General features: G+C 47.6%; 1 protein-coding gene across 2 annotated transcripts in view; it reads left to right on the top strand.

The window, feature by feature from the left end:
• CACNA1I (calcium voltage-gated channel subunit alpha1 I) overlaps positions 1–11,465 on the top strand; it is a 170,643-nt gene extending 159,178 nt beyond the window's left edge. For both annotated transcript variants that reach the window (XM_086740121.1, XM_086740123.1), the window contains 6 exons: positions 604–942; positions 1,565–1,711; positions 5,994–6,110; positions 6,471–6,639; positions 7,746–7,942; positions 9,627–11,465. In XM_086740121.1, the coding sequence (XP_086596247.1) occupies positions 604–942; positions 1,565–1,711; positions 5,994–6,110; positions 6,471–6,639; positions 7,746–7,942; positions 9,627–10,328 (1,671 nt within the window). In that variant the 3' untranslated portion in view covers positions 10,329–11,465. The remainder of the gene's footprint in view (positions 1–603; positions 943–1,564; positions 1,712–5,993; positions 6,111–6,470; positions 6,640–7,745; positions 7,943–9,626) is intronic.
• The last annotated feature ends 1,817 nt before the right edge of the window (positions 11,466–13,282 follow it).

The following is a 13,282-nucleotide window of genomic DNA, read 5'->3' as shown; positions in this document are numbered from 1 at the left end:
TCACCATGGTAACTCAGATATTGGGCTCATCTAGTCCTACAGACATCTGTCCTAGAAAAGTGCAAGTTGTCCTTGGGAGGAACAAGAAGACTGTCCAGGCTAAGAGGGAATGTCTACTGTCATAAGGCCTGAATGTAGGTGCATTGGACATGGCACCCATCTGCAGAGCTACCAGGGCAATCCAAAATAAATACTTCCTTCCTTCAAAGGATATGGAGAGAGGAAAGTTCTTTGAACACATACGGTGCTTTTGAGTCTGGATGGGAGAAGGCAGTACTAGACTGCTCACTTTTGTTCTTGATCACATGTGTGGGGCTACAGTGGCAGCAACATGTGATGGTCTGGAAGTAGTTTGCTCTGTACACCTTTGGGTGTATTTGTTCTGAAGCAGAGAGTGATCCCAGACACTATGATCAGATAGTGTCCCAGATTCCTTGAGGACCCCATGATCCCAGAGGGTGTGGGGTGATGGAAATGTTTGCCTTGTTCTTTCCATTGGTGTCAGCGGGGTTTTTTTTTGGCAGAAAGAGCAGCCAAGCTTGTATTCTTACTTTACTCCTTCCTTCCTCCATCGTTCCCTCTCAAACCCAACTTCCCCTCAAGGATACCTTGCGTGACTGCAGCCACGATGACCGGAGCTGCCTCAGCAACCTGCAGTTCATCTCCCCACTATACTTTGTCAGCTTTGTGCTCACAGCCCAGTTTGTCCTCATCAATGTGGTGGTAGCTGTGCTCATGAAACATCTTGATGACAGCAACAAGGAGGCCCAGGAGGATGCAGAGATGGATGCTGAGATTGAGCTGGAAATTGCACATGGACTGTGCTCCCGCAAGTCAGGCTCCTCAAATTCAGGACAGGGAAAAGGAGCAGGAACAGGAGGAGGCAGTGGAAGAACAGATCCTGAAGGACGTCTGTGCATGAGATGTTACTCTCCAGCACAGGTGAGTACACCTTTGAGCTTACCAACCAGATTGCAGCAAGTAGCTGTGGGTAGAAGCTGGGCAGTCTAGATGACTGAGGGCTTAGCAGTAGCAGATAGACTCTTTCACCTCAGTGTCAGAGGTTTGCTTTCAGTGGTAGACTTTTGAGTTGGTAGCATCGTGTGGGAACAAGGCTATGACAGCAGTGAGTCCTGTTCATCATGGTGTAGGAACCTGAGGGCCAGCAGAGGAGGGATGGAGCAGATCAGCTAAAGGTGTATTAGGAGCAAATTTGAGAGGGGAGCTCAGGAGAAGAGAGCAGGGGAAATGGCAGATCAAGAGTGAGGCACTCCAGTGGAGCTGGAAGGGAGGCATGAGCAGTGCCATGGTACACTGACAGCGAGTGAAGACAGTCCCTCTGCCTTTTTTGTTTGTTTGTTTTGCTTTGAACTCTGGCACTTTTACACACCATAAGGAGCAAATGCTCCCTCAGTGACCCTGTGCAGGTACCTGCAGAACCAGGTGCTGCTCCAGATGAGTCAGGGAGGAGAACCCAGCCCAAATTCACATGAAACTTTGAAGCAAAAAAACTCGACATTCTTAAAATGATCTCTCCCATCCTCCCCCCTTTCTTGTCCCCTAGGAGAACTTATGGCTGGACAGTGTCTCTTTAATTATTAAGGACTCCTTCGACGGGGAGTTAATGATCATCGATAACCTATCGGGCTCCGTCTTCCATCATTACTCCTCGCCGGCCATGTGCGAGAAGTGTAACCATGACAAGCAAGAGGTAACCTGCGTACGAGGATGCGTGAGGGGACTCTCCCCCCAAGACCTGCACACCCAAACCCACATGGCCGTAGGTTGTCCGATGTGTGCTCCTGGCTGTAGATGGTGTAGACAGAGAGCTTGTTGACCCTTGTTTGTCATCTGTCATGAATTGCTGATACTGCCTCTGGTATAGGCCTTCCCTCCTTAGCCACAGGGGGATGTTTGAGGTGGTAGAAAGGTGAGATGTGCCAGGGCAGGAGGAACTGAATGAGCTGTAGAGAAATGACTATGAAGGCATCCTGGCAGCTTTTGTTGTATTCAATTCTGCAAGAAAATCAGAGGTTCAAGCTCATGTTGTATGGAGGACTCAAAGGATCTCACCCTAATGACAGCACTCGGGCAATTCAGTGGGAGATTTAAGCATGTGTTTTGTCTTCATTTTAAGCAGGAGCTTGCTTATTCTCTGAGGTCAATGAATTAAACACATGCTTAAATGCCTTGTTGAATAGAGCCACCGCCTGTGAGCAAGGATTGGTTTGTAGTGAAAACCAGTTAATTAGTCTGAGCAAAAACTAAATATAAATGGGCCCTCTGAGAAAGTTTGAGTCTCTTTTCTGACGTAGTACCTGTTAGCTGACAAATGGGTTGTTCGTCAAAGCGGGACACCAAATGGCTTGGACTTGTGCTTCTAAAGTTAGTAGATGCTTTGGAAAACTACTTTCTAAGCAATTAGTCTTTTCAGGTTGTGAAACTTCAGGAGCAAAGTAGTCTGGGAGAAGTTAGGTGAGTAGCAGAATTCATTTTGTTTCTGAAATAATTTTATTGTATTTAAGTGCTGTGATCGTGGTTAGACTTGTAACAGTAGCAGGGCTCATCTGACAGTAGATCAGTACATCAGTGGCAATCTTCACCATTTCCTTCCCCATAGCTAACTTGATATGTTGCTGTTGCTTATGAAGAAACCAAGAAATTTAAGAAGAGAGCTCTCATTGGCAGATTACTCTATCCATGTTTGAAGAAAACAATATTTTGTGTGGCTTACGATGCCTAGTTCTCGTGCTTTAATTTTTTGCAGCCTTTCAGCTCTCTGCTTCTCCCAATGCCTTCCCTTTGAAAGTGTCAAAATGCAAACATCGCTGTAATTTATCAGTATTGCAACACTTCACAAATGGATGCTGCATTAATGCAGCCAAATAACTAGTTTTCAATTAACTGCAATTTCCGCTGCTTTACATAAGTCCTTATATTCAGCAGTTTGTTCTCAGCCTTCTCAGAAAATCAGGTCTTCTAAGGCATTCCAGAATGATTACCCCGAAATTAAGTCATTTGCAGCTGGCTTGCTGCATTTGAAAACTTTCCAGATAGTCTTCAGTATCCCGCCTAAGAATAAAGACAACAACAGATTTTCTTACCTTCCCAGCAAGGAAACTAGACAGCAAAATGTTCAAGTGCAAGCTGCTGCAAAGAGTTTAACAGAAAAATCACAACGAAAGAACTATTCTTAGATCATATTTCTAATGGCTGTTATAGAGCCATACATTATTTTTCAAAATTGGTATTTCAGTGCATCTAAAATGTGGAACTGAAAAGAAATTATGTGTATCTACAGGAGTAACTTTAGTAGTAAAATGTATGTATTTGATTTCATAGAATGATAGAATCATTCTGATCGTATGAATCAAAACTACAGCTCAAGATTTTAAGTCACAGTTGATCATGACCTTCTTTTTGTATTTCGTAGGATAAAAAGCATTCAGGAAATTCCAAGAGGAAATCACTATATGGAGTCACAGCTAGGCTTGTCCCAGCACTAACACCAGCAATGCACATGGTCATTAAATTAAGGTGTACTCTGGTACATCAACACATCTGAATGTGCATTTTACACACAGACAGAAGCAATCCCCAGCAAGTTATGTTGGCAAAACAGTTTTTATCTAGTGCTGTTCAGTGCATGTTTGAACAAAATAGTGTGCTTGCTGCCTGCCAAATCACCCTTAACTCTGCCCTTTTGACAAAAATCCCACCTTAGCCAAAAATGTTCGCTCCTGTTTCATTTGTAGTTTAATCCGTCAAGATACTGAGCACAGTGGATGGACACAACACTTAAACACATGCTCAGAGTTATTAATATGTGCTAAGCATTTTTGTTGCATTGAGTAGAAGCACTCCGCGTCTTTCCCAGTTACGCTGCTGGCATCTTATTTTCAAACCAAGTATTTGTACAATTAAGGATTTTTGTAACCATGTCTCTGTTTTTAAAGACATATCTGCAACTAGTTATTTTCTAAAGGATATGTGTGCATGGTTCAGTGTGTCAGGTTGATATCCCTGGCAGTTTTCATGGATTGTGCTCCTAATGAACAGCACCTTCTCCCCTCACTGCATTTAAAAAATATTTTTTATTCTTCATCTTTAGTCAGGAGATTTTAAACCATTCTGCAGTAAGGGAAGCTGTAAGAACAAAACTTTTTTTTTTTTTCCATACCATTAACCTCTTCTCTTGTCATCGCTATCCTTGCACTCTTGGGTTGGTTGACAGCTTGACATCTATATGTTGGTGGCTGACATTGTATTTAGTGAGTGGCAGAAGTTTGCCAGTGAGCAGCAGTGAGCCGTGTTTCCACACATGTAGTTTATCTGTTCACAACTGTGTTGATTATGGTTTTTTTTGTGTAGATCCCAGGGTGGCCAGAAATTTGTGAGCAAGTAGTTCAGTGAAGCACAGACTATTCTGTCTTTTGTTGAAACTCTTTTTTATGGATGGAGAAGGTAGTCGCAGATGTTATCACATTTCATGCCGGTGTGTCTATAAGCACATTTGTAAGGCTGTTCTGGTGTAACAAGCACTTAGGCGAGTAATGGATGTGTACGCACATTAAGTGGGACTGAATGAAGTCCGTGTTTCTCTACAAAAGTAGTTGCTGACTGGTGGCTGTGTAGCGTGCTTGACATAACTTCGTTGTGGGCTCTCTGGTGCGTCTGCGCTCTGAGCAGCAGTTGGTGGTTTTGGGCTCTCTTCATGGTTGTACAGCACCATGTTCCTGTGTCAGAATAATATCCCAAATAAGGATGCCATTTGTGCCCTTTATTCAAATCCAGCTCCAGTTTTCCCTCCTGTTTATTCAAAGTGCATTATCCCTTGACTGGAGACCTCTTGCAGTCTCTAGCATTGGCACAAACCACTAAACTCCCAGCTCGAAGGAGTCATCTCTCCAAATGTTCCACCTGCTCTTATAGCACAAAAGCTGTACCTGCCTCTTGCAAACACAAACACAGAGGAGGACAAGATAAATGTCCAGGAAGCAAGCTGTCTTGACTGAGACAACCCAGAATATAACTCTCAGGAGTCAGGTGCTGATGGTGGGAACTGGGTGAGACTCTAGAGACCAGTGATGGAAAGGCAAGCCCAGGAGGTACAGAGCAGCTGCTCAGGCTACTAGAAAAAGGAAATGATTTTCAGGCATTGTGGGAAAGAGGTGTCAGGCAGAGAGGAATTGAAAGCTTGGAGGAAAGAGGATAGGAGAGGGGCACACATGGTATGAAACAGGCCACAGGATGGAGCAAGGTCAGACATAGGACTGGAGAGGACCTGAGGCTCAAGGATGAGAAATATGCAGTGATCAGATTTGGTTTCAGAAGGCAAGAGAGTATGAGTGGGCAGGAGGGATGAGTTTAGGGATGGAGAGCAGGATAGGAGATGGTGTTAGCTGAGGTCTTGGGTAGGCTAGAGATGAGGGGAGAGGGAAGACACAGGGAAGCTAAAGGGAAACAGAGTTTCAGTGACGAAGGTAAGAGAATATGAAAAGCATGATACTGGCATGGACTGCAAGAGGCATGACTATCCCTGGAATGAAAGCACCTTCACATTTAAGCAAGGCTGGCTGTGGCGCCTACAGAGAGAGAGAGGGGTCCACTCCTTATCCCTCAGCAGAGCAGACTGCCTTGTCACTGGCTGCAGGGAGCCCTCTCCCCGCCTGGCTTTACTTGCAGGGCCTTGTGCCAGCCATTCCACTGGGACAGATTCAGGACTCCTTCCTCCATTTCTGGCGCTAGAGGAGCATGGACCGACAGTGGGCTGCTTGCAGATCATATGTTCAACCTTCCTTAAAAAGTGGATTCTCCTGCCCAGCCCAGGTGTGGGTTAGGCAGTACCTGTACCTGTACCTGATGTATTCAAGGAGTATAACCTAAAATTGATCTTGGGTCTACAGGCTCTCACTTATTCACCATTAACAGTGTGACTGCTTGAAACGTGGATGTCAGACGTGACTTGTGACAGCTCCTTTCCCTTCCTGCAGGTCCAGCTGGCCGAAATGGAAGCATTATCCCTCAACTCAGACAAGTCCTCTTCCATCCTGCTAGGAGAAGAGTCAGAAAATCGCAGCACTTCTCAGCTGAGTCCTAAGGAGATCAAGGTTAGCTCCAGGCGGTCGTGGGCATGTTGCATCATGTGCTGTATTTCTGCCCCTGGCCATTTGAAGTGCTCTGTATCAAGTATCCCTGCGGAGGAATACAAATTCTGGTCACTTTTCAAGAGCTTCTCCATAGAGATATATAGTGGAGAAGGATTTGAGGAGAAAAAAAGATATGTATGTTTTTGAAAGTTCTCTTCACTACTCTCAGTAACTTCCTCTGAATGAGCCTAAATTTAGAGGATTTGGTCTGGAAACCTGAGAAGGTATCTTCAGAATTAGCCCTTCTTGAGGCTTTGTCAAGTCTGCTCTGTTGTCTGCCATTAAATTTCACAAGGCTTTGTCCTCACTTATTTTTTCCAGCAGGATGGCCAGGACAGCCCTGACTCCAGTGGGGCAGGCGATCTTGGGGAATGCCTGCTCCCAATGTCCAGTGCGGATGGCTCTGCAAACCCAGACAGTTACCTGTGTGAAATGGAGAAAATTCCTTTCAACTCAGTCCAGTCTTGGCTAAAGCATGAAAATACCAAAGGTGAGCATGGCTCTCATCATTCTCCACGTTTACTGAAACTGTGTGTTGGTTCAGCTCATCTGCCTTTCTCCTGCCTTGCCCCTGCCAGGAATGAAGTTAATGTGACGTGGGGTTACACTAACCAAGAATTAGCTTTCAGTTTGCCAGTTTTCAAGAATGAAGTGAGGAGCAGTTCTTTTGCTGCTAGATCTTAAGTCCTCCCTCATACTTGCCTATATGAAGTATTGTGAGAGAGCTGATTCCTATTCACAGTAGTGTACCCATGTATGGTCATTGAAGAGTGGGGACAGTCCCCTGACGTGACGACTGAATGAACTGTGCTCACTCATCACAGTAAAACATTGCTGCCCCCAGAGACCAGGTTCCTCAGGTACAGGTTCAGGGAGCACATCAGACATGTCTGCCCTTGGTGGAAGTGCTCCAGTTCTACTCTTAGAATCATAGAATCATAGGACAGTTTGGGCTGGAAGGGACCTTTAAAGGTCACCTAGTCCAACCCTCCTGCAAGGAGCAGGGACATCTCCAACCAGATCAGGTTGCTCAGAGCCCATGGCCAACCTGGCCTTGAATGTTTCCAGGGATGGGGCATCCACCACCTCTCTGGGCAACCTGTTCCAGTGTTCCACCATCCTCATTGTAAAAATTTTTTTCCTTATATCTAGTCTGAACCTTGAGCACACTTTGGCCTCCTGTGGTCTCCAGGTTTCCTAAACCACCAGTTTATTTATTGCCATTCATCCCTTGCCTTGTAGAAGATAGGATGAAAATCCTCTGGCAGTGATACATAGGTGAATCAAGGCCTAACAGCTCAGCATTTCTCTGCGAGCGCAGCAATGGGAGAGGCAAGCTGAGCTGCTGCTTTATGGCTCTGAGCTGTGTTAGATCTTCCAGCTCTGGTGCAAGTTTTGATCCTTTTCTAGGAAGTGGGACCCATGGTGTGAAAACTAGATTGAGGAGTGTGTGTTACTGAATATCCTCCATACACTGAACTTGCAGGACCCTGAATCTAACAACAGAAAAGGCACCAAATCAAATCAGAGGACTCTTCAACCTATTTTTTTTTTCTATTTCTGTTCTCCTCCCCATTTGTTTTCATGCTTTGTCAGTCCCTCCCAGCTCCTTCTCTCCAGGTGCATCTTGCCCTCTGTTACCTGTACCAGCAGAATTTTTCCACCCAGCCATCCCTGCCACCCAGACAGGGCCTGAGAAATCCTCATGTCCACGCAACCTTCCTAAGATCTCTCTGCAAGGCTCATGGGCATCACTGAGATCTCCAAGTGTGAACTGTTCGCTTCTTCATCAGGTGAGGACCCCCACTTCCCTCTGCTAGGAAAGCTTGATCTTCACATCACATCCAGACAGAATGGGCTGAATGGGGAGGAGGGCAGAGGAAGGAGAGACGCAGCTGTGGTTGTGGGCTGGGTGATGTGGATCTAACCTGTTGGAAAAGCGGAGTGGACTGCAGAGTGCAGGAGGGTTCGGGAGGAGAGAGGGTTGTACAGCAAAGGGGTGTTGTATAGCTCTCACCCCCCGAAATCATATATTCTTCTGCTTTGGATCAAAATACAGTTTGACAGCTGCAGCTAGCCCCACATGAAGACGAAATCACATCACCTTTTAGCTCACTCCTGGGTCCCCTGCATCAAGTGCACTGCAGACACCTGCATGCACAGCAGCCACAGCGTGAGCCACGGAGATGGCAGCTGCATAGCTTCCTCAGCTCCTCTTAGCACTGTGACTCCCCATTACGCATCTGCTTGGTTGGAACAGGCTTCTCCTCACCTACCCCTTCCACAGCCCTACATGCCACATCCACACACCACATCCCTGAGCTCGCTGTTTTCCCCTGCCCACTTAGCTCTTACATCCCAGAAAGGTGCTGTCTCTTTTTGCAAAGGCAGCTATTTCTCACTAATGAAAGAGAAGAATAGAAGTGTTGAGGGAACATCAAGTGTCTCTGAAGAGCAGAGGAGGCAGAGATGAAAGCCCAATAGAGATCCTTGTTATTGTTCTTGGAAGATACTCCATGAACAATTCCTGTTTGAGGAGCACAGGGACGCTCTATTCCAGACAAACTAAAAAATAAAAATAAAATTATATGTTATCCAGTTCTTTGTGACAGACACTACTGGCACAATACAAATGTGTATCAATTCACCAGGGATGAATTTAGCCTCGAACTGAGATCGCTGAGTTGCGGTGTTAAAACTTCTGGTATAAGTTTAGACACAAAGAGAAAGCTGGAGCTGGCGTCCCACTGGGGCAAAAGTACTGAACTGGTGTAAAGGAGAAACTGGTAAACTTCTGGTTATATGATGCAGACTGTATTGCATAGCTGTGGTTCAGAAGACCACTTCCAGTCCTACATGCATCATTCCCAGTGCTGTGTCCCAGTGATGATCTCATAGCGCAGACCAATTTCCTAGGAACAACTGGAATGCAGCTTTATTAACTGAGCCCTGGTACAAGGAAATAAGGGCTATTTTTCCTTCCTGCTGGAAGGAGACCCCACCTTTTTGCCCTAAATACAATCATTGCCAGTAGTGATGGTCAGAAGAACCATGAAGCCTCTTTTCTCTCCCCAAACAATGCTGACTTTTTAATGAGAGGAGGTCTATGTGTAGACATCCCCTGATTTCTGGCCAGCTGGTGGTTTTGATGTGTCCACAGCCTATGTGACAGGTTCACAGGGAAGCCAAGAGCAAGGACCCACAGGGAACTTCGGCTCCGCTGCCTCCTGGACCACCAGTGGTCCGGGACAGCTCAGTGGTGGTCGCTGCAAAGCTCACAGACGCAGCACCCCTTCCCTTTGGTGGAGCATTTCACATGAAAGGGGAAGATTCATCCTGGAGCAGAATGAAATCAGAGCTCAAAATATTGAAACCCCCCAGAAGTACTCAGAAAGAAAACAATTTAAAAAGGCAAAATCTCTTGTCCCTTGCCCATCTCTTTCCTGAGAACTGTGTTTTCACACTCCTGCTCCCCAGGCCACTGAGAGCGATACCTCGCTGGACAGCCGGAGCAGCAGCTCGGCAGGCAGCCTGCAGACCACGCTGGAGGACAGCCTCAACCTCAGCGACTCTCCCCAGTGCACCTTGGACCTCCCAGTTGCTCTGTGCCCCGTGCCAGCTGCTGGTAGCCAAAGACCCCTGGCAGCCCCCCTCTCCCCTGCCTCCCGCCGCCGAAGCCTGCGGGGCCGGGGGCTCTTCAGCCTGCGAAGTATGTGTCGTCACCAGCGCAGCCACAGCAGCGGTGGGAGCACCAGCCCCGGCTGCACCCACCATGACTCCATGGACCCCTCGGATGAGGAGGGGGCAGGCAGCAGCCTACGAGGCGGGGGAAACAACAGCGAGCCCTCGGAGACCCTCAGCAGCCTCTCGCTGACCTCCCTCTTCTCGCCCCCACCACCAGGGCTGACGCTGGTGAAAAAATGCAGCAGCACCAGCAGCCTCCACACCAGCCCCTCACCCCGCCGACCTGCCACCCACCATGCCAAGCCCTTCTACACCGTTGACCCCCGGGGCTTCCTCTCGATGCCCTCCTGGGTGACAGACTTCTGCAAGGACACCCCCTCACCTGGGGAAGGAGAGAAGCCGGACGGCCCCGGCAGACTGGGAACGGGGGACCGCGGCTCCCCGCTCCCATCTGAGCTGGAGCTGGGTGATGGAGTCAGCAAGAGGAACAGATGAGGGTCCCGGGCCACAGGGAGGGAGCGTTTGGCTGTCAGCATGGGGAGCATATTTCACTAGCTTCTCCCCAGCAGCAATTCCAAAGGATTTGCAAGAAAAAGAACCAGGCAAACAAAAATTTATAAATATATATATATACATAAATATATATATATATATATATATAGAATAAATACTCTGGTACCGTACCTCAGAGGCGTGGAAGAGTGCAAGCAATACGGGAACAGTCCTGCCCGAGGGCAAGACCTGGACCATCACCGCAGAGACTATAGTGACAAGAAAAGGCCGTGGGGCTGGGAGGGACAGGACCCTCCAGCCAGGTGACTGCTGGGTGGCAGCTGTTTAGTTATATACATATACATATATAGAGAGATTGATTTATTTATTTTTTTTACTGAGAGATTATGAATTTCAGAAAGTGCTAAGGAGGAACAAGCAAATGGGGGCTGAAGGAGGTGCTATGCCAAACAAGGAGGGTGGGGGCGAAGGGAAGGGACGCAGGGTGAGCAGCAAGGGAAGAGCGTCTGGGGTTTGCCTTGCCTGTTTCTGGGAACTTCCTTATTGTTCATGCTTCCATTTCAAACATTAAAAATTGTGGGCCAGATCTTCAGGTCGAGCGTAAATTGGCAAAACGTGATTGTCCATTTCTGTTGGTGTAAAGCGCTGGAGCTCTGGCTTGAGGTGGATTCACGCTGGTTCACAGCAGGTGAAAATCTGGCCCCGGCAGCAGGGAAAAGCAAACAGCCATGGAGCATGGGAAATGTTTTGAGGTGAAAAGCCTTGCTTTGAAAGGAATGTGTGAACACAGCAGGCATGCTCATGGGAGGAGGGGATGCAGGCTATGTGGCATATTTTTGTTGTTGTTTTGTTGGTTTTGTCTTTTTCATTTTCCAAAGAAAGAAAGGGGGAAAAAATTACAAGATAAATGGGGAAATTTGGAGTGAGAGAGGCAGGCGGGGAAAGGAGAGGGGGAGGTAAAAAGTGGAGAGGAAATGGAACTTTTCCCCCTTTCATTTGCAGTAATTGTGATATTTTATTTTAGAAGCCCAAAGGTGCAAAAATCATCTCTAAAGAAACCTACCTGTTATTTTTGTATCTATAGCTATATATATATATATTAAAAGAAGACAAAACTAGGATTTTTAAACAGACAAATAAAAGCAAAGGGGGCTTCAACAACACAAAAGGTCGTGGGTCCCCTGGCTGAGGGCTAACCCTGCTCCAGGTCCTGGTGGGAAGACTCTACAAGAACATCCTCAGCTCTCTGGTGGCTCTGCTGCCTCTCCAGCATCACTTTCATCCTCTGGCATTTTTCTGATTTGCATCAGTGTCGCTGGGACCATAGTCCTGCTCAGTGGCAACATGGAGAGCAGGGAATATTAACGTGTGTGTCTGTGTGTGTGCATGCAAATGTAAGGGTGCTTATGTGCATTGTGTCTGAGCTAACTGGCTCACCAGCTGGAGAGATGGGGAGCAGGAGAACTACGGCTCTCCTTGCTCCTGCCTTGCAGGGGGATCTGCATTTGCCCCCGGGCTGGTGAGTGGTGGGGGCTGCGGTGTGGAGGGTGAGGGCAAACCGACTGCTCAAACCACGACCTGCCCCAGGATCCAGGATTCAATCCAGCAGACGTGATCCTTTCCCGGCATGGCTGCAGCAAGGCCTCTAGAGACTGCATTCCCTGTTGCCTTTCCAGCACTGTGACTGCATGTGTCTGCTTCCCAGCCAGGGCCAGCCTGGACCTCCTCCTGCAGCAGCTCCAAGGTTTCATACCCTTCCCAGGTTTGCAGGTGGGTAGGAAAGCCAACCACCTGAGGGCACAAGGAATTTGGGTGCTATCTACCCCCCCAGGGAAGCCCCACCAAGGTGAGTCAGAGAAGACAGAGTGAGAAGGGCAGTGGGGAGAGGGTAGCAGCCCAGTGCAGACAGAGGTTTGGAGGCTGATGCACTGCTCAGAGAATGAGCAGGGCTCCCTCGAGGATTCCTGTCCCATTTTCTTTTCCACCAGATAAGAGGGCCCCTGCAGCCCTCCCAGCGCTTTTCCAGCTGGCATTTGAAGTGTTGTGAAGCGGGCAGTACAAAACAGATGTTCTGGTTTTATTGTGACCTGTCTGATTTTTGAGCAGCTGCTGCATCTTATGAACCAGGGCTGTAAACAGCGAGCGCGTCGAATGGGACCAACAGCCAGGAAAAGGATAATTACTGCATGGACTTGATTTGTTTGCTGCAAGGAGTGTTTGCTGTGTTGCAAGCATGCACGCTGACTGCAGGGAGGTCAGGCCTGCGGGAAAAAGAGAGGAGAGCCCGGGTCCTTGTCCTTGCAGAAAGGATGCTTATCCAAATTTATTAAAGCAATAATAAGGATCTGTAAATGCTTTTTTTTTGCACTGGTGGTTCTTTGGGTGAGTTGCCCCTGCCTGCTCTCCCATGGGCAGAGAGGAGAGACAAGACATGTGTTTTCACATCCTCAGGAGAAGAAGGGCAGTCAGTTCCCAAAAGGCTGAACAACAAATTTGGGCTGCACAAGGCTTAAACTCAAACCCAGAGCTGCTCTGAAGCTAGAGGTAGGGCTTACCAAAAACCCAAACAGTTAAAACCCATCCAAATCCCAGACAACTCATGCACAGGGTGTTTTCTGGAAGATGGCTATAAAGGGGACTCGGCGGTGGGACTCCGAGCTGTCCTGGCAGTTGTGTGGGCTGTGAAACATTTCAGCTGAGGAATGGGAGAAAAGTCCGAGACTGGTGTAGTGCTAGAAGACACTTCGATATTTGGTTATGATAGAAGTATGGCCTGCACTTGGAATAGTAGGGAAGGGAGAAGTGTCAAATAATGGTGTAGACCGCTGATGAGTGGTGCTCCTCAAGGGTCAGTATTGGGGGCCAGCACTGTTTAACATCTTTTTTGGCAACGTGGACAGTGGGATTGAGTGCACCCTCAGTGAGTTTGCTGATGA

This window comes from Chlamydotis macqueenii, chromosome 1 (genome assembly GCF_036417535.1).
Source record: "Chlamydotis macqueenii isolate bChlMac1 chromosome 1, bChlMac1.mat, whole genome shotgun sequence".
Taxonomy (NCBI): Eukaryota; Metazoa; Chordata; class Aves; order Otidiformes; family Otididae; genus Chlamydotis; species Chlamydotis macqueenii.
The sequence above is the reverse complement of the archived record's forward strand: the minus strand, read 5'-3'. Positions and strand labels throughout refer to the sequence as shown.